This window comes from Alnus glutinosa, chromosome 12 (assembly GCF_958979055.1).
Source record: "Alnus glutinosa chromosome 12, dhAlnGlut1.1, whole genome shotgun sequence".
NCBI lineage: Eukaryota > Viridiplantae > Streptophyta > Magnoliopsida > Fagales > Betulaceae > Alnus > Alnus glutinosa.
This window is the reverse complement of record NC_084897.1, coordinates 24,920,251-24,945,873: the sequence shown is the minus strand read 5'-3', so window position 1 is coordinate 24,945,873 and position 25,623 is coordinate 24,920,251. Positions and strand designations below refer to the sequence as shown.

The following is a 25,623-nucleotide window of genomic DNA, read 5'->3' as shown; positions in this document are numbered from 1 at the left end:
GGTGAGGAGATCTGCAAAATAATGACTATCAAGAGAAAAATGAAATATAAGAAAACAAAAAAAAAAATTTACAAGACCATTAGATGAAACACTGGCGTTAGCCTATAGCTCTGATACCATGAAAGAAAATATGATAGGATGGAAAACTTAAAGACAAATAGTATAATAATAGAATAAAGACAAGAGAATTTTATGTAAGAAAGAGATAGAAATAGAGAGAGGAAGAGAGAAAGCGGAAGCTTATAATAGACTACATTGTGCTTCTTTATTGCTTAATTGTTTACAATACAGAGGTCCCTATTTATAGGTGTAAAGTAAATACAAATATGGTAATCAAATTCTCATCAAATATAGTAATTAAATCCCCATGATTTGATTACAACATACCATCAATGTAGAATATTACAATATCAATCAAATATGGAATATATGGAAAGTATATTATACTTTCCATATATTCTAGCCCTTCATATCTTCTAACAATTAGAGCCAAGTGACTTACAACTTGAACTATCTCATTCGGGTTTGATATGATATTAAATCATCACTTATCAAGATAGCTTAAGTTAATAATAAAAAAAAAATTAATCATTTAATTTATATTATAACATTTAATTCTCACCAAAACTTATATCCGGGTAAGTGGGTACGCAGCTTTAGTTCCTTACGATGCCAAAAAAAAGATTTTTTTTCAAAAAAAAAGAAAAGAAGATGTCAAATGAAAGAAGATAATGTTGCTGAAGAAGAAAAACCCTCTTCAGCGCAGAAAAAACCTAGCGGTGAGATTGATGAAATCTTTTCGGGAAAAAAGAGAAATAAATCTGAACCAGAAAAGTCTGAAAAGCCGAATGAAGATGCAACTAGAAATCCTAAGAAGATGAAGAAAAAGAACAAGGATAAAGGGTCTAATATTGATGGTGGGTTTGTGGATCCACCTTCTCGATCGGCCTAGAAAGAGGATAAAGGATGGGCTTGCTCTCTACACAGAAGAGGAGTTAGGTATCAATAAGGCAGATGCTGGAGATACCCCACTTTGTCCCTTTGATTGTTCTTGTTGTTTCTGGGGATACAAACAAAATCTATTGGCTTAAGTTGTTTCCTTTTGGTCCATTGCATCTCTGGGATTTTCCTGTAGTCTTGTAATTCTTTCATTTGCGGTTTTGATGTTTGTATTCGAGAAATTTCGCTCAGAAGTGTACACAGCGAGTCTTCATGTACAATAGAATTAGTACTTATATGAAGCTTGGGTTGGCGATTCCTACTGCGCGCGGTATCCAATTTCTTTCAAAACTACAATTTTGATGTATTTATACGTAGCCTTTACTCGACACTGGAGAGTAGTAAATCAAACCCGAATCAATGATTATTTTACTAGTACTTTGACATCATTCTAGATAGATTAGTGATTTATATAGACATCAGCTGCCAGCTGATTACAAGCCTTTTCTTTTTCTTCTGTTGCCTTTTCCTCCAGTGTTCCTCCCCAGATTTTCTTGGTAATCTATCTAGGTTGACATCATTCTAGATAGATTAGTGAGTTATATAGACATCAGCTGCCAGCTGATTACAAGCTTTTTATTCTTCTTCTGTTGCCTTTTCCTCTTGTGTTCCTCCCAGATTTTCTTGGTTTGTTCTCTAATTTCTGCCTTTTCGCCCCTCGAATTCCAGCATTTTTCTCAGCCACGTCCTGCTCACTGTCATCGCCTTCCATGCTCTTGCGCTTAAGGAGTTTGATAAGTTCTTGGAGTGCAATGTCAGCATGCTCACTCTTCATTAACTCTTCAGCAACTTGTGCAGGGGTCACGTTTACACTTTCCAGTAAGTCTTCAATCTCTCCGAAGAGATGGTGGTGGCCGTGGATTCCCAAGTAGGTTGAGGCCAACTGCTTTAAGCCATGTGACGTGCAGTAGGACATGTGAATGTGCATGTCCATACGTCCAGGACGCAACAGAGCGGGGTCTAACCTGTCCTTGTGGTTGGTGGTGAATACGATGATTCTCTCATCTCCACAACTAGACCATAAGCCGTCTATGAAGTTTAGTAGCCCAGATAGGGTCAACTGCGCCAACTTAGAAAGTAAAAAATTGAGTTTAGTATAATTGTGGTCGATGGATGTTCAATTATTACCTTTTCTTTCAATTAGGGTTGGAAATGGAAGAAGTATATGCCTTGGGCCTCTATTTGTAGACAGAGAGAAGTGGCCAGTTGGATTCATGAGGGTATATTTGAAGGAAATGCTACAAACACACCATAACGTGACACTGCGATGTGACACTGTCATATCAAGCCCAAAGAATTTATTGATGTGGCAATGTGATGTAGCATTACCATGTCAGCCCAAAAAGAATTTGTCAAGAGCCAATTTTTTTTGTTTGATGTGGCAATGCCATTTAAGGAGTAAAGAAGATGGTGAAATAAAGATGAATCATTTTATGGCGCATATTAGATTTTACAGCTTCTAATACTGTACATATTGTCACATCATTTAAAATATTTAAATGACTTGGCATAATAGGCAAATATACTCTATTAGATGGTATAAAATCTAATCTGAATTTTCCATGTAGCATTAAAATAGACCTCTTCATGGCTGAGAATGGGCAAACTCTTACATGCTGGCATGGCATTGGAAAAAGAAGGAATATTCAACCTTTAAAAATTTAAAAAGGGTAAGAAAAAAGAGAAAGAAGAGAGAGAAAAAAGAAGAAGTTAAAATACTTGAGTGGTTGGGAGTCAGATAGTCTGTGTGAGAATAATATTATCTCAATTTCAAATGAAATGGATACTATTCATTTAATTGTCAGGATTTAAAGTTAATACATACATACTTTACATAATACTCATTTCGGTGTGAGGTTTGAAACCAAAGATAACGAAGGGAATTCTTGTGAAACCATTGGTCAATGCAAGTAAATGCATAAAACATACATGAACCTGAAATGGGTATTATAACTTTTACACGAATAAAGATCCTTCTGCCCACTACCAAGAAAAAGTCTTTTCTATGTGTTTTGTATTTGGTGGTGGTGATGATGGTAATAAAAAGGAATCGGGGGCCTCTGTCGTGGCTTGATTGTGAAAGGATGATGTTTAGGAAGGAATGCACTAGTGGTGGGGCTTGTGGGGGGTGAAATGAATTGTTTAATTAACGACACGCTGGTTAATAGCCAATGAAATACTAATGCAATCAAAGCAGAAGATTCACCAGATGAAAAGAGACGAATTAAAACAAATTTATGAAGAGGCATGCATGGGAAAAGGGTGCGCGCATGTGCAAAAAGTATAAAAGATATACTGCTGCCCATTGTTTTTTGTAGAAAAGAGTTCTATACTCCAAATGTAAAGGGACAAGCCCCACAATTATGGCCAGTCGGGGGCAATTTTGTCTGGCCAATTAGTCATGGCAGCCACCTTAGACTTTTCAAATTACTTTTGAAGTGAATTAATCGACTAATGATGTAAGTTTCTCTTGGGTCATTGGCGGCTTTTATAATTACTATTGAGGATATAATCGATCATTATTAAATTTTAATTGAATAATAATTTTAAGTCACTTCATTTCATTATTAAAGGAACACAAAAAGAACTTGTAAAATTACTCGACTTAATGGGATCGGAATTGGCTGCAATCTTCTGTTTCGATGGCAAGTATGAGAGGTTCCTAATGGACCCATTGGGCTGATGAACACAATCATGAACCTCTCTCAAGATTTCAGGGGAAAGGCAATTGCAGGATCCCATTCCGGCTTAATCATATCAAAATTCAAAAGGAAAGTAGTATGCAATTAATGGGAAAAACTCAAAACGTGAGAAGAAATAAAATATGCAATTACTAACCTGTGCGTCATTTTGCTTACGTCCATCTCCAACACGACGATCTGGTAGCTCCACACTGCAATCAATATCTTCAATAACAAGTATTGACCTATTGCCAGTAGCCAGCAACAATTTTCTCAGGTCCGAATCGCGCAATATATTTGCAAGCTGCAAATCATAGACATCAAACTTCAAATGATTAGCCATGGCTGCAACCAGGCTCGATTTTCCGGTGCCTGGGGGTCCATACAACAAGTACCCACGTTTCCACGCCCTCCCCACTCTCTTATAGAACTCCTTCCTCTTGAGAAACCTGTTTAGATCCTCTATAACAGCATTTCTCAGCTCCGGCTCCAGGGCCAATGTCTCGAACGTAGCCGGGTGTTCGAGATTGATGGACTCCCACCTGACTCCATTATAAGATTGCGAAGTGTTGAGCGTGTACATCTTCAACACCCTCTGCTCGTCTTTGATGGCCTTGGCTTTGTCAAGGAAAAAGGGCACGTAAGAGTTCAAGATTTTCTCCTTGTGTATCTTCTGGAAAGTGAGCTCAAAGAAGCGTTTTTCCGATCTCGGAAAAGGATCATTGGGGTTGTTTTTCTCCGACTCGGCGCAAACATATTTCCACCTAAGCTCAACCCCCTCGTAACAGTCGACGACCTTCTCTCCCTTCTCGAGCCGGATTGTCAGGTTCTTCTCTTTGGGGCTTTTGCCGATCTTGAGCCTTTCGGTGTTGGGACTGATCTTGGTGCAGAGGTAAATCTCCGCGGCATCATACACTTGGTTGCGGGACATGCCACTCATTTCTTCGATTACTAGTGTGAGCTTGGGGGAATGAGCCTTGAAATAGAAGCGCAGGGTAGAGAGGACATAGCCACGAATTGGGTGGGGAATGAGCTCGTTTGCCATCGAGCGTACCAGCATCATTGAAGCGGCCATGGAGGCGTAGGCCGAGAATAATGACGATGGTGAAGGCATGTTTCCGGGAGGAAACATGATTGCAAACTTTGAGCAGTACTCGAGTGTGTTGAGTGTTGTTTCTAAGGGTTTCTCAATGTTGGGGTGTTTGATCTTTTATGGCCGGACGCTTTGCTTTATTGGAAGTACTCTTTAGGTTTTTCTTTTTATTTTCCCTTTCAGCAATTTTTTCAAGAAATCTTTTTTAGGAATCCAAGTTATCAAACTATAGCTCTTTTTTGATAGTGGAATCCTCCTCCTATAGTTAGTCCAAGAGATGCACTGTACTCGAGTTCTTATCCTCCAAGTTATATGCGTCAGCACGCCATTAGGCAATAAGGCTTTTTGGACAGATGCCGAGGTCTTCTGGGTTAGAACGTGAGGTCTACAGTCTAGTAGCTTTTCTTTTTCTTTTTTTGGTTCCTCGTCTTTTAAATAATTTTTCCTAAAGGAGGCCAGCGAAATGTGCTTTCAAAAGAAAAACGTTGATAAAAAAAGCGTCTGTGCCATGAATGATTAATGGTGTGCAGAAATTCAGAATTGCTGTCTTTTAAGTACTTTTCCCAGTCTTCTTGCGTACCGGCCATCAAATAGATCTGGGCACTTAGATTCTTAGTGCATGGTTGCAGCCTTGCATGCCAGCTTGCTCAAATGCAGGATGATTTGGCTTAACTAGTTTAGATTTAATTTCATTCTCTTTCTCTTTCTCTTTCTCTTTCTCTTTCTCTTTCTCTTTTTCATATAAAGGTAGAATTCAACCTTTTAAGGAGTTTGGCTCAAGCAATAAAGACTTTGATTTTGGTGGCATTTTCATCATGTCTAAGGTTTGAATTCTTTTTGGGTGCAAATAATTTCTTAGGTGAGCCCACTGATAAAGCTAGTGTACTATACGATCTGTGTAGAGGAAGCATTTTGCATGGGTTCGAGGTTTACCCAATAGTGATAGGTACACGAAGTGGTCCGATCTTTGAGAGGTTCTTCGTTATAAACAAATAAATAAAGCTTAGAATTAAATCTGGACCGTTTAAAAAATTATAGCATATACTTTTTTACAACATCTAATCGAAATTGATAGTTTGTAGCTAATTTATGCAAATCAGTCTAAAGAAATAACATGTGCTCTTAAAACATGTGAGAAGCACGTGCTACTAAAAAAAACTAAAAAAAAAAATGTGTTTTCTCACATGTTAAGAAACACATGTCACTTTATTAAATTGATTTATAAGAATTAACTAGAAACTAATTTATAGCTAATTACTATTCATCCGAGACACCATGGCATATAGAGTTGTGGTGTTTTGGCAAGGTTCATCTTTGGGATTTGAATGGCAATAATTGACAGAAAAAACAGTAAGTCCCACAACCAGTACTGAAAGCTCACAGTTAGTTTTTATGATTTAGCCATTAAAAAAAAAAATGTGCATGCACAAACTAGCTAGTGAAGAACTTTTGCATCATAGATGATGAAGATTACGAGATGTCGGTCACAATTCCGAGAATCGTACTAAATTGGAGCAAGAGCTTCCCCCATCTCTTGTCTTTTAGATAGCAATATAGCATGCATGCCCTGTCGGTATCTTTTTTTTTCATGAATTCACAAGCCACAGCTCTATTATACACAAAAACAGAGATGGGCCATGGCTTTTTTACACACCTTTTGGCATACAAGGGGAAAGATCCCACCGTTCAGCAAGCCTGGCCTTTTTTGGCTTACATTTAATAATTTTAGCCGTACGAAGTGGTGAGACAGTAATGCTTTGTCGTTTAATAGCTTATAAGGTTTTAGTATATATGTATGAGAAAGTTTCTTTTCTTTGTTTTCTTTTTTCCTTTTTTTGCTACCTAAATTTTTATTGTTATAATCTAGCCAATTTGTAATATGAAATACGAGGTTAATTAAAGTATGGCGAAGTAGGTTTCAAAAACTATAATAAAGTATAATGCTATATAGTGACGAAACTACCCATATTTAGGATAAGTTTTTCTAAGCAGTGTGTATTCCCTTTGAGCAGAGACCCAACAAGAAAAAAGCAAAAACGAAGTTCCCAAATATCCTCAATTTAACTTTTGAGTACGTCTAGGTAGAGTCAGCTATGAAAGCAACAAATTTTAGCACAGAAAAATTAAATAAAATAAAATAAAAGCATTATATTTCCCTATTTCAATTAACTAAACCCCATTTCAAAGCTTAATTAAGCTTTTGGGAACTTATAATTTGGGACACGAGTACGAATTTTAAGTTCTTATTTGGAGGTGAGTAATGGGAAAAAGTACGAATTTATAATTTTTATTCTAATACCATGTTAAATTGTCATTTATTTTATAAGCTTAAACTTTTATATATATATATATATATATATATATATATATATATAAAATTAATATTTTAACACTTTTTTATATATAAGAAATGAATCATGCCCCGAAAACAAAACAACCAGCTCTAAATAATGGCCTCCTAAACGACCATATGTATTTTTGCAAGAAGTCATCCATGTAAGTTATGTAACATTCCAGATAAGACTTGATGATCTCAATTTTCAATGCTAGAAAGAAAAGGAAAGGCATAATTTGTAGGTTCTTATCCTTAGAATAATCTAATTGTCACTTTTTTTCGTCATTATCTACTTTCTTTTCGTCTTTGACACACTCAATTTCTTGTGCACTTCTACTTTCTTTACCTTCTTCATCAGTTTGATCACTCTTTTTGGCCTTGGCTTCCTCATTTTCTTTCCTTTTCACTATGAGGAATTTGATTAGTCCATTGAGCACTATGTCGGGGTCATCGTTCTTAATCAGCTGCTCCGCTACCTCAGCCGGGGTTACTTGGGTGGTCCCGATAGACTCCTCAATCTCTCCAAACAGTGCATGATCCTTAATCCCAAGATAATTAGCAGCAAGAATTCTAAATCCACTTGGGGTGCAATAGGACATGTGAACATGAACATCCATGCGTCCGGGGCGCAACAGTGCTGGGTCGAGCTTCTCTTTGTGGTTCGTGGTGAACACGATAATCCGCTCATCCCCACAACTCGACCAAAGCCCGTCAATGAAATTGAGCATGCCAGACAATGTTACCTGAGTACAAAAATATTAAAATATTAATCAAATGCTTGAATTTTTTAATTTTAATCGACTTCAACTTTTGTGAGGCGGGTGATTTAACAAAAATATAAGTGTAAAATAGTGATTAGGAAAGAAATTGGAGCCTAGTTGGGTCGTGAAAGCGGGAAGAAGACAAATCCTAATAAATCAGCATGGAGAGAATATAGTGCAAAAAAACAAATCAACGAGGCCAGAAGTCATAATGGCTTTCATGCGGCGAAGAAATCTACACTGCATCTAGATGCTCGCATGCGTAGGCCGATGAATGATGATGTTAATAAGACAAAACAAAGCAGACGTCATGCACGTTTTGGGCTGAAGAGACGCTGATCAGGACCGTTGCGGCCTTGATCTTACCACGTCAGATGGAAGCACCGCCGCCTGTAGAACGGCTGTAGATGTCCAAAAGGACAACTGGACCAGGATTCTACCAAGGATCAACTTAGCCTGTGGATCGAATAGAGAAAACTGTTGAGATTACTGGCCATTAAAATGGTAAATGTCATACAGTTTTTATGGAGTTCGTTTGTCGGAACAGGTCATGGGCTTGTCCTCTATTTGGAAAAATTTACTGCTCAATTCGAACAGTAAATTATTGAAAATTCAGATCTGGGCCTGTGTACAAAGTGGGTCTGATGCCTTCAGCCGAGCTTGAAGGTCATTTTCCCTCGCCCACAATGCCCAGTAAGGCAGTAAGGCAGTAACCGGCCAGTTCCTACAAAATGTCTTTTTCACTTTAATAATGCTACCCTTGCCACCATTTTACAGCTCTATTCTGACTGACATGGCAGAAAAAAATCTGCACCCTCCTCCTTACAGTCACTACCCCCAACCACCACATAATTAAGATTAATTGGACTATCCGATCTGGTGGTCAAAATTACTAAACGTAAACGGCACACCAATCCCGATAGTTCGGGTGGTGCAACCATTGCTAAGTTCGGTTGGGGTGTCGGCCATTCCCTGAGAAAGGTTGGACAATTTTTTTGTTTTTGTTTTTGTTTTTTTGAACAGTGTCATAAAGTAATGGAAGGTTGATGAGGCAATTTTAAACGTACATATTTATCATTTTTCTTTTCAATACATGCAAACACATCAGATATTGGCCAATTACATGGCTTTCATTTTAGGCTCATTCACTCGCAGGTCAGGGCCCCGTTGTCCTTTTACTATGATGCTCACCAATTAATTTTATCATGTTATTTTCCCATGTGTTATTTATTTTGACAGGGAATTGACTGGACTCTAGAGTCTGTCATGGTTTCAATCAATTTCCTGCATTCTTATGGGCCTGTCTGCCTGTTTAGCACGTTGTTTTCCTAGCTACCTGATTGTACAAAAAGAAGGGGAAAAAAAAAATTGTTTTCCTACCTTGTGGCATGTGCAGCTGGTCCAATTTTATTGTAAGCAGAGATGAATAAAGCTTACAATGGTGGACGAAAAAAGCTGTATATGCCAGGAGATTAAGAGCTATCATTTTCTTCATGGAACTTAGGACAGAGCCTCCATTGTGGACTTTGGAGCCCTCAGACCTATTTACTATTTACCCTACAAAATTAAAAGTTGTCTTTCTCCTTTATTTCTTTCGCTCTCTCTTCTTCTTTCTTTCGCAATTTCTCCCGCATATATAAAATAATATTTTTTTAAAAAAAAATAAGGAGTAAAACAAAGAATATGTTAAAATGTATCGAAAAATAAAGAGCTAAATTAAAAATTTGTATTTTTTCGTAAGATGCTCCTAAAGGAAATCAACAAGCTAAAATTATCTATCTATCTACCTGCGGAGAAACTCTAGCTGTTCCGTAACTTTTTAGAGGTTTTGGATTAGAAAGGCAAAAGAACAGATCACGAACCAAAATCACAAAAAGAAACCAAATAAACCAGACTTGATAGAGAACAAACCTCGGGCGGTGGGGGCATAGGGGAATTAGGCGGCCGCTTAAGCTCTCAATTTAATAAGGCCTCCAAAAAAAAAAATAATAAATTTTTTTATTTTTTAAAAAAATGTCTTAATTACCATCGATATACATTAATAAGCTAGGCTCCAAAATTATGGTAAAAATAAAATTAAAAAAGGCATTAATATAATGTAGGGCCTAATTTAATAAGGCCCCCAATTACAAAATATCAATAAAGATTTATTTCTAAAAAAAAAAAAAAAAAAATTAAGTCAGCTGTCCCAATGTTCAAATTTGGTGTGCACGCTTGTACTGATAGAGATTTTTTTTTAATCTCAATTTTTCTATTTAAGTCGATCTTATTCGAATTTGAATTTCTCTCTTCTTCTCCATTTCATTTTTTCCTTATAACTTACTAGTTACTATGCAAGTCCTTAAAATCATTCCATATCTAATCATTGAAAAAAAAAAAAAAAAAAAAAAAGGGTTTCAATTACTAAAAACTCAATCAATCAATTGCATTAACTTTTTTATTTAATTTTAAGAAATAATTTTACGCTAATTTGTCTTTCTTTGTGCAGGTTAAAAGTGTTAAATAATTCTATCATAAATATTAAAGAGAATTCAAGCTTTGACAAATCAAGTTTTATCGTTCAATTTTTTTAATTTATTTTTTTTAGTCATAATATATGTATTTTTTTTTTTGTTATAAATCGTGTTTATTTAATTTGTAAATACTTTTAGTTATAGATGTCTACTAGAAAATATGCTTGTGGAAATGAAAAACTAAAAAAAAAAAATATATATATATATATAGAAAAATTAATTAAATCTCAAAAAGGATCTTTAAATAAATTTGTTATTAGCACTAAACAAAATATAAATGATAATTTAGTTAAAAAACACATAAATGAACAAGAAATTCATGAAAAAGAGTAAAAAGATAATGAAATAATACAACAAAAAGATGACATTGAAAATAATAATATTAATGTTCAATTATGTAATAAACAGTTCTTGAATATAGAAATTTAATAAGTAATTTTACATTTTAAAAAGTGAGATGAATTATGAATAAAAAAAAAATTTATATTAAATAATATTTAATTTATATTTAATTTTAAATGAAAGACCTCACTTAAATTTATCGCCTAATACTTTCAAAATATATCGAGTGGGCCCCGACTAACCTGTTTCTGTTCGGAATTGTGCGAGGATGGTGCGAGTGGTAATGGTCCTGCCGCTCGGTCCTGAAACTCAATGGTACAATCAATATCCTCCACCACCAGAATCGACCTGTTCGCCATTGAAATGAGCAGCCTCCTAAGCTCCGAGTTGGCCCTAAGCTCTGTAAGCTCCAAATCATAGATATCAAAATTCAAATAGTTCGCCATTGCAGCAATCAAGCTCGATTTCCCAGTACCCGGAGGGCCGTACAACAAGTACCCTCGCTTCCAAGCCTTGCCAACCTTCCTGTAGTACTCCTTCCTCTTCACGAACCTCTCAAGATCTTTCAAAATGAAGTTCTTGATCTCCGAGTCCATGGCGAGCGTTGCGAACGTTGCGGGGTGGTCAAGGTTGGTGGAGGTCCACAGGTCCGCGAGGTTCCCGTACATGCTGTCGTAGCTGACGGTGAAGATCTTCAAGGTTTTTTTCTCTTGATTCATGGACTTCGCCTCCTCCACAATGTAAGGCAAATAAGAGTTCAACACCATTTCCTTGTGCTTCTTGTGGAAACTAAGCTGGAAGGATCGAACCTCGGCACGCAGCGTTGAGTTGAGATCGCGAGGATTGTGGAAATTCTTGGACTCGACTTGGCGACACACCAAAACCCAGTTGAATTTAACCCTGTTAAAGACGTCGGAGATCTCTTCGTTGCTTTCCATGGTGATCGTAAAGCTCCGTTCTTTCTCGGACTTGCTGACCTTGAGTCTTTGCGTGTTGGGTGAGATTTTGCTGCCCAAGTAAATCTCCGCGGCCTCGTAGATTTGGTTGCTGACGAGGCCGTCAAACTCGTCGATGATCATGGTGAGCTGGGAAGAGAAGCGATTGAAGAAGCTTCGGATGCCGGAGAAGAGGTAGTCATGGATTTCGTGGGGCAAGAAGTCTTGGGCTATTGACCGAGCCAGCATGGCAGTGGCGGCCACGGAGGCTGCAGCGGAGAGAACCGTCTTTGCTGTGGCTAGCTTGGTTTCAGCAGAAGACGAGCCGCCGGCCATGGTTTTCACTTTTCAATAAGTGGGGTTGTATGTGGCGGTGATCTTGTGCTTGTTTTATGGGATCGATCGATTTGAGTTTTATTCTGTTTTTCCTGCGCGCAACAAATGTACAAGGAAGATTGGCGGAAATTAGAGTAAACTTTGGGGCCAATGGGACCATGGAAATATGTTAGTGGTTGAATCCAACGCCAGACTCCAAACTATGAGTCGGTAGTCTAAGGTTGACTTCAAAGACTTTGAAATCTTCGTCGAGATCTCTTGGATTTTGCAAAATCACAAGACTAATAGCAATAGACGGAGACCAGACCATATTCTTAAATAATGCAGAAATTAAGACCCAGCTGCCCAACAAGTCTTGGTCTATGTCCTCTTAAGGCTCTAAACTTCTAAAGCATAATAAAGAAAAACAATAGTCTCATTGATGGGATAGAAAATCGACGGCCATGGATGAAGTTTCAAGGGCCTATGAGCCTTGAAGCTTCTTAATTGGCTAAGACAGGTTAGACTAGAGAAGGAATTCGACCGTGGACAGCAAATAATGTAAATTATTAATTTATAAATAATAATAATAATAATAATAATAAATTAAAAAATTAAAAATAAAAGAGAGAGATAGAGAGAGAGAGATCGAAGTAGATCTCCATCCAAATCTGTAGAATATTTTAGGAATTTGTTTCTCTAATTTCATCTATAAAAACCCGTCTTTCCTGATATAAATACAGAAATCCTCGTCATTCTCCATTTATTTCCTGATACATTAGAATGATAGAATCCTCTCCATTTGTTTTGAGGGTTTGAGCTCTTTCATGGTCAAGAAGTTGAATTGTTCCATCTAATAGTTTAATAGATAACATGACAACATATTCACAATAAAACAACATAAACAATATTAAATCGAAAAAGTGTTATGAATGCATTTATGTATTTAGTGGATGATCATTTAGTTTCATCTCTTGGAATTCTCAAAATTTATGTCACTTTTTAAAATTCATATAACATTAATGTAATAAATTGATGTAACATTTTAATTCATGTTCTACCCTTTCATATTCCTTAACTTCTCATTATGATTCCATGTCTATAAAAGAAAGTGTTGAGTAGTATGTAAAACACACAATAATAGAGAATAATCATACATAGTTCATAAAGAATTAGTTTCACATATTGCAATCTCTTTATCTTATCTTGTTATTATTATTATTTTTTTTTTTAATTTTACAACACATTATCAACACGAAGCTCTAGTCAGTTATTGAGTTCTTTTAATCTTCAACATCAAAAGTTATCCGTGAGATATTCTCAATTCATTGTAAGTCTTTTTAAAATTTAGTAATCTTATTATCTATTTTGTTAATTAACATTCTAACATATGCTTATAAATTTTTAATGTTTTAAGAATCATATTATAACATATGAATCTTATGATCTATGTGAGATTAATATGAACTAAAATGTTATCATTATAATGCTATGAATATTGATTTATAAATCTTGTAAATACTATTAAGAAAGAAAACCAAGCATTCCAGCAGGATCGCGCTAAAGCAATGATTTTTTATTTTTTATTTTTTTTAAAAAAATGAATACCTTGCAGTAAAAGATCCATTGACCTTGTGGAATAGTTTAAGAGAAAGATGCGAGTACCAAATGATAGTTATCCTCCCAAAAACTCATTATGGTTGGATGCACCTGAAGTTACATTCTTTAAAATCAGCTCACAATTAAAATTGTATGAATAAAAAGTCACTGATGTGGATATGTTAGAAAAAAAAAACATATACGACATTTCATGCCTCGAATGTACTCCTGCAGCAGCAATATCACGAGCGTAATTTCACAAGATATTCTGAATTAATATCTTGTCTTCTAGTGGCTGAGCAAAACAACGAGCTATTAATGAAAAATTATTAATCTCGTCCAACGGGTTCTACACTATTTCTAGAAGCAAATGAATCCTCATTTCATGGTAATAAAAGAAACCGTGGTCGTGGATGTGGACGTCGTAGAAAAAAAATTATAGAGGTTAAGGAAAACATACTCATAATTCTTACAAAAGAAATGCTCCTTACTACCAGAAGTGGAACCACACTGAGGCGAAATAAAATGAAAACAAAAGTTTACAGAATAAACTTACAAAGGACTATGAAGATAAATGTTACAGGTGTGATATGAAATGACATTGGTCAGATACTTGTCGTATGCTTAAACATTTGGTAGACCTATATCAAGCCTCCATAAAAGAGAAAGAAAAATGGTTTGAAATGAATTTTGCTAATCACAGTCCTGTAGAAGTGTAGATTCTCCATTTTTTCTTGATACTCTAAATGGAGAGGGTAGCACTCATCTTGATGTTTCTGATTTCTTTGAAGACTCTAACAGAAAAACTGATCTTTTGATTGGTGATGAATATCTCTACAACAATTAATATGTTTTCATTATGTCTTAATCACATCATGTTTACATTGTCAACTTTATTTGTATTTTGTTCTTTTCTTTTTGAGTAATAAAATTTAATATATATTTTGTTTATATATTGAGGCATGAACCTTGCTAATAGAATGATTCAAGATAAGAAATATTTTTAATATTTAATATTAAACAAAGCTAGTGTCAATATAATATCAGGTTCATTAAACCTAATTGAATGCTCTGGAAGAGCGAATATCATATTGCCAAAATGAACAAAAAATTGTATTGACGATGCTTTGTATTATTATAAATCTAGAGAAAATTTAATCAGTTTTAAGGATATTCGTCTAAATGGTTATTATGTTGAAACCACTAACGAAGGCAATGACAAATATATTTATATTATTTCAATAATTTCGGGCCAGAAATTCATATTGGAAAAACTGCATGCTTTCTCTTCCGAGTTGTATTATACAACAATAAAAACAATTGAATCACATGTTGTGATGCACCAGAAGTGCTCTAATCCAAAGATGCGTATGCTTTGGTATGATCGTCTTAGACATTCGGGAACAATTATGATGCGTCAAATAATTCAGAATTCTCATGGACATCCCTTAATTAAAGAACTAGAAAATTCTTTTATCAAGTGATTATCCTTGTGCTGCATGTTCTCAAGGTAAACTTGTAATAAAATCATCCCCTTCTAAGGTAATTGTTAAATCTCCATCATTTTTACAAATAATTCAAGGGAATATATGTGGACCGATTCACCCTCCATGTGGGCCATTTAGATATTTTATGGTTTTAATAAATGCTTCAACTAAATGGTCACTTGTTTGTCTGCTTTCTACTCGTGATGTTACATTTGTTAGACTTTTTGTCCATATAATTAGATTACGAGCATAATTTACTGATTATCCAATTCAATCTATTTGGATGGATAATACTGGTGAATTTACATTTCAAGCATTTTATGACTATTGCATGTTAATTGGTATTAATGTTGAACATCATGTTGCCCATATATACTCATACTCAAAATGATTTAGCTTAACATTTGTTAAACGACTTCTTTTAATTGCTCTACATTTGTTTATGAAAACAAAATTTATTGCCGTTTATGCTCGAAGACATGCAATATTACATCATTTCTCTCTCTTATTTGCGCATATATTATTATATTTTAGATTTCTTCGGAATTGTTGCATCTATTAGTGTACCGGATAACATATTCATAATAAAACAACATAAACAATATTAGATCCAAAAAGTTTAATCTTGACCTTTTCCTGGAGCACTGCATGCTTAATTCCTATGCCATTTAAGACATAGATGTGGTCTCAAAAAAAAAAAAAAAAAAAAAAAAAAAAAAAAAAAAGGATATGTGTGGAAACTGGATTAGAATCCTCTATAATTATTTGCTCGAATTTAAAAGAATTCTGACAAGTGATTGTGTGAAACCACTTATGTGGAACCCACCTGACAAAATAAGTGATTGGACAACTTAATTTGTATTTAGTCAGATGGGTCTCATAAGTAGTCTCTCACAACCTGCCTGAATTTTTCAAATTCAAAAAAATAATTGTAGAGAATCATAACTCAACTAGAAAGTAATTTGTTTTCAGACATGTTGACTTTCAATCAATTAATGGGCCTATTTGCTGTGAACGGACTTTCCATGTGACCCATTTTCCATGGACTTGTGGCCAATGCCGTTCGGATGTCATGTTCCCATTCCCAGCCGAGTGAGTGTTCATATTTTATTCTTCTTTCTTTTTTGTTTGATTTATTCATTTATTTTTCGGATCTTAATAGATTAACAATTTGTACATGATAAGAAATTTATTCAATGCTTGTTTCCCAGGCTTGTGCTAACAAGCTTGGCACATCCCTACCGAGTTGATGGCCAATCTCCTTGGCATGAAACTGCTGTATATGGAATGTCATCTAGGAAATTGTTCGATGAAGCTTTGTGATTTCTTTTTGTCCGAAGAACTAGGATTTTTTCAAATTATTTGTCCGAACGTTGACAAAATGCTCTCCCTAATATGCCCAAGAAGCCCAGACTTTTTGCCCTAATTGACTTATTGTGCAAGCCACGACATTGATCTTGGGAAAAGAAATGCATGTATATGTGGTAGTCGGATGGGTGCTCACTTTGTTCAACCCAGCAAGAGTTAAAGAGGCTTTCAGTCTAATAGGGTTTCTTGAAATTTTTTTGTCCAAATTCCAATCGATTGAATTAGGATTCCTAATTTTTTTTTTTTCCCAAATTTCTTGGAATTTGGACACGGAATGAGAGAGAAGGGAGCCGAGGCTAAGTGCGCGGACAAATGAGCTCTACACCCCTCTCTCATTCCTTGAATTTTCAAGGGATCCTGAATTTGGACAAGTATGTCTCGCACCCCTTTCTCATTTCCTGTCGAATTTTGTAAAATTCGAAAGGATCTTGAATCCGCACAAGTAGGCTTGTTAAGGATCTAGTAGGGGTACTTTAGGATTAAAATACATTAGAGATAATAAGTTATCTTTATTGATAACACTAGGATTTTTATTAGAATTTAAATATTAGAGATAATTACTACCATTAGAATATTGGTTTATTTTAGTTAGTCTTTTACTTCTACTATGCATTGTAATTGTTTATTTAAAAATATCATAAGTTCATTAATAAAATTAGGCAAAGATTATTATTATTATTCAGCTCTTGAGTCAATTTGAGAAGTGTTGAAGTTTTTTGAACTACCCTAAATCTATCCATTACGTACGTGCTTTAGAAATTAAGCTTGTATCAAGTCCCCACACCACCCTTTCATTTCCTGCCGAATTTTGTGGAATTTCAAAGAATCCTTAGTACTCCTTCCGTCGAGCTATGAAATATTCAGACAGAAAAACGCAAGAAATTTTGGTTCCTTCCTATGGACCTTAGGTGAACCATAGGAACTCTATTTTGCAAGAAGCTAGTAATTGGCTCGAGCTGATTGCCCAATTGTAACAGCTTCTCTCCCCACCTTCAGGGTTTCAAGTTGGATCAAGACACCTCTTTAAACCCCAAAAAGGCCCATTCCACATGAGATATCGTTGAAGATGGCTTAATCGATATCCAAGCCTCACCTGTTTGACCAACTTGTCACTCTCATGTCTTGACCCTCTTGCCCGCTATTTAAAAAATATAATATATTTCGACGTGTTCAAATCATAATATTTTAAAATCGTACTCTTTAAGTGATATATTTTTTGTATTTTTAGTTTGCAAAATTACAGTGCCAAAAACACTATTAGAATAATTTTCTTTACCGGTTTTACCCAAGGTGTCTACTGTCTAGAAGGAAAGAAGGAAAATAAATAAGAATAATGTATTTATAACAACTTGGTTTTTTTTTTTTTTTTTTTTTTTTTCTAATTGAGTAAGGAAAAAAGGGTTATAAGGGAGGATTTTTCTCACTCCTGATTTGAATGGAAGAGAAAATGATAAATCCTTTAAAAATACCTCAAAAAACAAAATAGGAAACAGTTCACTAAGCTAAAGCATGTGCACGAAAGCAAATGAAAGAACAACAGTGAATGGGGCCTGTGAGAAGGAACTGTAGGGCCTTGATATAATTGGACTCCATTAGGCTAAAGGACAAGTGTAGTAGGGGCCTGCCTGAGGCTGAGGGCCTTGTGCTGCATGTTCGATTCTACATGGCTCCTTTTCTTGGAACATGGACTTGGGTCCATGTTCCTACTGCTTCAGGTACAATGCCATGTGCTGTAGCTTCCATGGCAGCTGTGAGCTTCTACTCTTGATGATCGATGGCTCTCATTATAATAAGAGATTGGTTCCTAGTAAGCACTGCTATTGCTGCTGATCGAAACTGAAGAAATTAAACCAATGGTCGATCGATTCAGTAAAAAAAGAATTGAATAAAATCAACTTCTTCTGTCTAAGAGATAAATGACCCTTTTAATTATGTCTGTCTTGGTAAAAAAACATGTATCAATGTCTCATGTCTGTGTTATTTTCTGTATGCTTAAAAAGTGGCAGTTTGAAGTGTTCTTCAGTCCATTTAAGATTCTCAAAGGTTTTTCAATCTTTTTTTCTTTTCTTTTTTTTTTGGGGGTGGGGGGAATCCTCCGTGTGTATATATATATATATATATACCTTTTCTACCGGTTTAAGTGATAACGGGTGATTTAATATGGTATCAGAGCAGGAGTATTAAGTTCAAGCCAGCCAGTGTCTAGCGTTGAGATAAGCAGTGATCTAACAGCATGCGAGGAAAACACGTGGCGATACATGAAAGCATGGACAGTTCTATTCATCCACTTCAAATGGTACGTACACTGCGCACTGCATCTGCATAATCATGACAGGCCACACCACTCCCAGGCTGTCCTTTCAGCTCTCGATTTGAAGTAGTTTTCATCTTACGTGATCAGTCTTGTAACCAAGTGCTCCCGAGTCCCCTCGATCAATTGACCCATTTTCCAATCACAAAATAGTAGCACAGTCTTACTCATTTCAGAATCCTTAAAAGGGCCCTTCCATTTTGATGCGAATCTAACCAAAAACAACAGTTCCACCACGCATTTTCCGATTATTTCCACTTCCAGTCATCAATTCTCTAATGTGCTGTGCCCTACATGAGACCTCAATCTTCAATATCTCTAATCATACTTGTTCAAATTGGATGTATCCGGCCTTTTCGGATGAAACATATTTTTTGTGGTTTGTTAAACTTTTGGAAATATCGTTTGCTATATATATATATATCGAAAAGGGTACGTCACGAATATTCATACAATTAAAACGATCTATTTTTATTTTGGATGATATTGCATGCAGGCCAGGCTGCAGCATATATATTTTCATTTGAATTATTTAGTTAGATTTATTTTTAAATTCTCTACCAAGTTTTGTAACAAATATGTAGTTTTTACATGTGTATCTAATATTATTTTTCTTTAGGTTTTATATTTGTAGGAAATTTTCTATAACCTACATATAAAAATGACATGTGTCCTTTAAGCATGTGAGAAGCACATATTTTTTTATTAATGCTATTAAAAAAGAACCTGAGAAGTACATGCTATTAAAATAACATGTGATTCTCACATGCCAATGACACATGTCATTTTTATATGTGGGTCGTAAAAAATTTCTTACAAACCGGTTTGTTGGTGTTTCTTATGATAGACACAATATATGAAACGATACACAACACGACAAAATATATATACATATATATATTTTTGAGAAAATTAAAGAAATGATTCGCGTATTGACAAATATATATGTTGGTCCCCATTCAAAAACAAAATGGCGCAACATGCACGCTCAATATTATATAGTGGAGAGCTTTCTAAACCTATGACAGGCATACATATCAGCGTCACTAGCTAAGGCATCCAGCTTTACCTATTTGTTTGTCAAAAAAAAAAGAAAAAAAAAAAGAAAAGAAAAGCTTTACCTATTTGAAATTTCAGTCTGAGTTGATTAGCACAAAACAAAAATAATTTCAGCTTGAATCAAAATTGATATTTAAATAAAAAAAAAAAAAATGGAAGTCGTTGTAAGCCATTACTTTATCTAAACTCAGGGCGGGCATGCGGGTCGATGGGTATGTTTGTTAATGTATTTTGTGGGAATTTTTTGCTTTTTGTTTTTTTGTTAATTTGAAAAAATATTCTTACCCATTTGAGTGTTTTAAGTTGTTTGTTAATATTTATTTTGAATAACAACGCCGTCTAGTGGATATTATGGCACATGGAATTAACGTTGTCTTTTACCAATATGAATCTTGTAAACCTGTGTCTAAGCATCGATCCTTCCTAAGATGCTCCACATTTTAATAATGTTGTACCTAGCTTCAATTCCTAAAGCATCCTGTCTCATTCAAACGTTGTTTATCTTGCTATATAAAAACATGCACCACCTGAAGCATATTTCACAACCTTGGCATATATCTTATCTTTCTTCGACCGGTAGATTGGTTGAAGAAAGCTAGCTAATAATGTTCCATCTTTCTAAGGAAGAGCTACTTTTCCTAGTATTGAACTGTTATGATATTATCTCTGTTGCAGTGCTTTGTGTAGGAGCAATTTTTTTTGTCTCGAAAGCTTGGAGTTGGAGAAGATTCGTAAGTACTGAGAAGAAAGGTCATGAGATCCCTGCAGGCCGGCTGGGGTTGCCTTTTCTTGGTGAAACCTTTTCTTTTCTGTCAGCCACGAACAGTACAAGAGGATGCTATGATTTTGTTAGACTCCGAAGACTATGGTCAGTGATTCTCTTTCGAGTTTATCAATACTAATTCATAGTAATTAAACATAGGATTAACTCATCCTCTAAGTCTTCATGCAACAACGTACAACAAAACATCGATCATTTTCAGTTTTTGAGGCAGACATAAAAGAGAGTTTGCTAGCGTTATGTCGATTTATGACACGGTTGACGCTCGGGATGCCAGTGCTCCACGAGAAGACGTGCTGTAGTTTTTTTTTTTTTTTTTTTTTTACAACACCTAAGCCAAATCACATATATGCTCTCTGATCAGACTAAGCACGAAAACCATATATGTTTTAATTAGTTCTCTAGGTACTTTAGAATGCTAGCTCATTAAGGTGGTCTTTAAATTAGATTATTATATCCTGTATATATAGAGTTGACAATAATTGTGGTGAATTAATGTAGGCATGGAAAGTGTTTTAAGACAAGGATATTCGGAAAGATCCATGTGTTTGTTCCTAGTACCGAGGGTGCAAGAAGGGTATTTGCTAATGATTTTGTGGATTTCAACAAGGGGTATGTGAAATCAATGGCAGACGCGGTTGGAGAAAAGAGCTTGCTATGTGTGCCACATGAGAGCCACAGAAGGATTAGGCGTCTTCTATCCGATCCTTTCTCCATGAAATCTTTGTCGAAGTTTGTCAAGGAGTTCGACAAAATGCTGCTTGAAAGGCTGAAGAATTTCGAAGCTGGGAAAAGCTTGGTGGTGCTTGACTTCAGTATGAAGGTAGAAGAAACACATTTCTTTGATCACTTGAATTAGGTTTTTTTTTTTTTTTTTTTTTTGGTCATAAATGCCATTAAAAACACTAATTCAGCCAAAGTACATCATTTTTTTGACCAGAGGAATCAAGTTGCTTCACTTTAATTTAGAAGGATTAAAGAAAGTCTGGCCCAAATAAGTTTTGGTTGAGTAATGTTATTTATTTTGCATGCTGTTAAATGATTGTCCTACAAATGGAACGACATAGAAATAAAAATCAACCCTTAAATTTTTAATTTTATTCTACGACTTATTTTTCATTGTCACATCATCAAGTTGTATGACATTCGTATAACAATCTATAAAGCATCTCCAACAGAAAAGATTTTTTTCCTTCTAGTGTGAATAGTAAGAGCATCTCCAGCAATAATAGCCAAAATAATTATTGAAAAAGTACAACTCTCTATTTTAGCTGCCATTTTTTCTATATTCTCTCTAATAGATTCTCGATTATACTTTACTTGCATTTAAATATTATTTTGTGTGAAAAAAAGTGTGAAAGAAGTAGGGAGAAAGAGAGAGAGAAAAAGGAAAGGGTGAGAGAATAATTAAAAACTTTTTGTAGTATGAATAATGAATAAGCATAAGAGCCTATTTATTATTCACACAAGAAGGAAAAAATCTATTTTGCCTATTCTGCTGGAGACGAAAAATAACTCATAATAGTCAAATTTGACTATTATGAACCATTTGCCTATTCTGTTAGAGATGCTCTAAATACAAAATAGGTTCTTCTGCCTATTCACTATTCACATTACAAATAGTTTTTTATTATTTTCTCTCTACATTTCCTTCTTTTTCTTTCTCTTTCTTCCTATTTCTTTCACATTTTTTTACAATCAAGATAATATTTAAATGCAAGTAGAGAGTAGAATAAAGAATGGAGAGAATATAGAAAAAGTAGTAGCTAAAATAGAGAATATTACTTTTTCAATAGCTACTTTGATTATTATTGCTGGAGATGCTTAGCATTACTCATTTCTAGTCCAATGGTTAACATTTTGCCAATGTCTGATTGACAGTTGACATTTGATGCAATGTGCAAAATGCTTTTGAGCATCACCGATGAATCCCTGCTAGGAGATATCGAAAGAGACTGCACATCTATTTCCAATGCTATGATTTCCTTTCCCATCGCGATTCCTGGCACCAGATACTACAAAGGCATCAAGGTAAGATAGGCAGCTCTAGGGAGGTTTACAAGGGTTACAATTGCCTGGTTTTTGGACAGGCCATGCATCCAGGCAAGATGATGATAAATATAACTCCAGGTTGTAAGAATTAACCTTCCAACTGTATACTTTGTTAAGACTAACAGAAAACCATTGAAGCAGGCACGTAAAAGGCTCATGGAAACCTTTAGAGATATAATTACAAGACGACGGAGTGGAAAGGAGTCTCCTCCAGACTTCTTGCAGTCCATGATACAGAGAGACTCGTATCCTCCTGACGAAAAGCTCGACGACTCCGAGATTATGGATAACCTATTGACATTGATAGTTGCGGGGCAGACCACCACTGCAGCTGCAATGATGTGGAGTGTCAAGTTTCTGGATGAGAACAAAGAAGCCCAGGACAGGCTCAGGGTGAGTCATGCAGATTTTTTAATAAATATGTGCAACGAACCTGCTGTTCAGGGCCTGTCATAAGAACTCTCAAACAAGAATAAGTTCTATAATCTGTCCAGTTAAACTATCTGTATTTGAAGTGTGATTCCTAAAGATAGTGAATAAAAACCTACTCAAAAGGAGGCAAGTTGAAAAGTGAAGAAAAGGGAAGGGGGAATAGGGAAAAAAAAATACTCACTGTTTACATACTTTCCAACATGCCCTTGATAGCAACAGAACTAATTACCAGATCAGCATGTGAAGAGAAACAGTCTTCTCATTTGCACGTCCAATTATTTTTTTTTATCAATGTTCACTTTGGCAAGAAAATTAATATTCTTGTAAACTTACAGGAAGAACAATTGTCAATATTCAGAAATAAGCCTGAAGGAGCCTTAGTCACTCTTGAAGATCTTAACAACATGTCCTATGGTTCAAAGGTTGGAAAATCTAATTAAGAATGTTCTCTATTGGTGAAATTTTTTGCAAGTTAGGCTGTTCCATTTAAATTGTACCAAGAACATATAAATATATGTAACGCCATGTATTGAACAGACTTGGTATTTTAATTCATGTCTTTTTCAGGTTGTCAAAGAAACATTAAGAATGTCAAATGTCTTGTTGTGGTTTCCTCGTGTTGCACTTAATGACTGCACAATAGCAGGCAAGTTTCTCCTTTTGTTTTATTTATGTTAAAGGGGAGGATTAATACTTTATTGTTCTTTCCAAAGTAATTATAAAAATATTAATTGAATGATTAAATTTACATTTTTCATCCACTTAACCTTTTGAAACAATTGGTGATTTAATATCGAATCAAAACAGAGGTCCTAAGTTTGAACATTATCTCTGTAATTCGCCCCCCTTCTATTAAATATTCTACGTATTGAACTTCACTTATTAAGGAGTGTTAAAATATTAATTAAATGATTAAATCTACATTTTTCTTCGGCTTAAACTTTTGAGATAATTGGTGATTTAACAATACCTACTGAAAAAGTTCATTATGGCAGGTTTTGAGATAAAGAAAGGATGGCACGTAAACATTGACGCAACTTGTATACACTATGACCCAGATTTGTTCAAGGACCCTATGCAATTTAATCCTTCAAGATTTGATGTAATTAGCTCTCTACCCAGCTCCTGATTTGTTGTTTTCGCATACATTACAGCAATGAGTTTTAGGCATAAGATACGAGTAACAAATCCATGTCTATTCCTCCAGGAAATGCAAAAGCCATACAGTCATATACCTTTTGGGTCAGGACCTAGGACATGCTTAGGAATGAATATGGCAAAGGTGACAATGTTGGTCTTTCTACACCGACTGACTAGTGGATACAAGTGAGTTATCTTTCACTTACCAAGATTTCATCCTGCTTTAACTTCTACAGAAAATAAAATAATTCCCTCTTTATGGTGTAGGTGGACTGTTGATGATCTAGATACTTGCCTAGAAAAGAAAGCACATATTCCGAGACTCAGAAGTGGGTGTCCCATAACTTTGGAGCCCTTATGAGGTGGGAACTAAGCATAGATGAGTTCAGTCTTCTGTATGTTAACAGTGTGAGAAGTTCCTAGCATGCTTGAAAGACAAAGAGGGGTGGTCTGAAATATGTCCAACCTCGTTCAGATAATGAAGCATGTAATGCCTCTAGTTATGAACACTCTTCCAGAGATCAACAACACAACATATAGGAACAGAGTGCAGATTGAATCCAACAACTATCAGGCTCCATTTGCTTTTAAAATAAAAGCTAGAAATATAATATGTTTTACTTCTGTGCAGCTCCATATCACTGCATTTAAGAAGGGTTAAGCTATATTAATGAGAAATTTGCATATTGAACAACAGTAGTATTTTCCAGCATGTTTTTTAGAAAAAGATATCCAAGAATATTACAAGGCCCCTATACTGCTTCAGAAGCATACTCAACTAGCATACTATTGCCAAACTACTAATAGAGCCTTAAATTTTTAATATTGATAGGATACTACAGCGGCCTAGATTTTCTGCTTGACTAAAATTATATGGACATCAGGAGAAATTAAAAGAAGCATTAGTTTTAACATGAAGTTTGCGACTCTGAGATCAGAGGACATCATACATGTTCCTGAGATACCTAGACATCAATAATTACGGAGAGCCTGACAAGCCAACAATCAGGTCTCAGGAAAAAGACAGAAAAAATAATAATAATAATAATAAAATAGAGAAAATTGCACTACCACTCACATCAATTTTGGAGCATAGCGGAGCTTGAAGTGTCCAAACCAGACCGCCAGACTGCTGAAGCAGTTGCCAAAACCAAACATGAAAGTTTTGCCATCGATGCATGCTTATATGGATTTGAAGGTGCCAATACATCTGAAAACCTTAATATCTCGATTCTCTAGATCTCAATGTTATCAGCCCTGTCCATCTTTTGTCATAGTCAAGGTTGCAAAGACATTTGGGGATTGGCATGGAGTAGGTTGCATCTCAAAAGCATTCTGTTCTTCCCCTTGTGAGATGATACAAGTGGCACTTGATGGAATGCTCTTGAGATGCAGGTGTGCAGGTAAAGAAACATGCAAA

At 35.4% G+C, this 25,623-nt stretch overlaps 3 protein-coding genes across 4 annotated transcripts; 1 reads left to right on the top strand and 2 right to left on the bottom strand.

The window, feature by feature from the left end:
• Positions 1-1,338: 1,338 nt before the first annotated feature.
• LOC133851643 (AAA-ATPase At5g17760-like) lies at positions 1,339-5,003 on the bottom strand. 2 transcript variants are annotated; one of them, XM_062288157.1, is made up of 2 exons: positions 3,838-5,003; positions 1,339-2,059 (listed from the first exon to the last, which is right to left on the bottom strand). In XM_062288157.1, exons 1-2 carry the CDS (start codon positions 4,810-4,812, stop codon positions 1,565-1,567), a joined length of 1,470 nt encoding a protein of 489 aa, XP_062144141.1. In that variant the 5' UTR covers positions 4,813-5,003; the 3' UTR covers positions 1,339-1,564. The 2 variants fall into 2 exon arrangements, with proteins under 2 accessions (XP_062144141.1, XP_062144140.1); XM_062288156.1 differs by having other exon boundaries at positions 1,339-2,068; positions 3,838-5,001.
• A 2,281-nt stretch (positions 5,004-7,284) lies between these two features.
• Positions 7,285-12,302, bottom strand: LOC133852741 (protein HYPER-SENSITIVITY-RELATED 4-like). Its single transcript, XM_062289491.1, has 2 exons — positions 10,967-12,302; positions 7,285-7,851 (listed from the first exon to the last, which is right to left on the bottom strand). The coding sequence occupies exons 1-2, from the start codon at positions 11,993-11,995 to the stop codon at positions 7,378-7,380; spliced, it is 1,503 nt and encodes a 500-aa protein (XP_062145475.1). The 5' UTR covers positions 11,996-12,302; the 3' UTR covers positions 7,285-7,377.
• An 8,028-nt stretch (positions 12,303-20,330) lies between these two features.
• Positions 20,331-24,899, top strand: LOC133851222 (abscisic acid 8'-hydroxylase 1-like). The gene is made up of 9 exons (XM_062287552.1): positions 20,331-20,666; positions 21,081-21,402; positions 22,461-22,610; positions 22,773-23,024; positions 23,399-23,485; positions 23,631-23,709; positions 24,059-24,165; positions 24,271-24,389; positions 24,471-24,899. Exons 1-9 carry the CDS (start codon positions 20,404-20,406, stop codon positions 24,562-24,564), a joined length of 1,473 nt encoding a protein of 490 aa, XP_062143536.1. The 5' UTR covers positions 20,331-20,403; the 3' UTR covers positions 24,565-24,899.
• Positions 24,900-25,623: the final 724 nt, after the last annotated feature.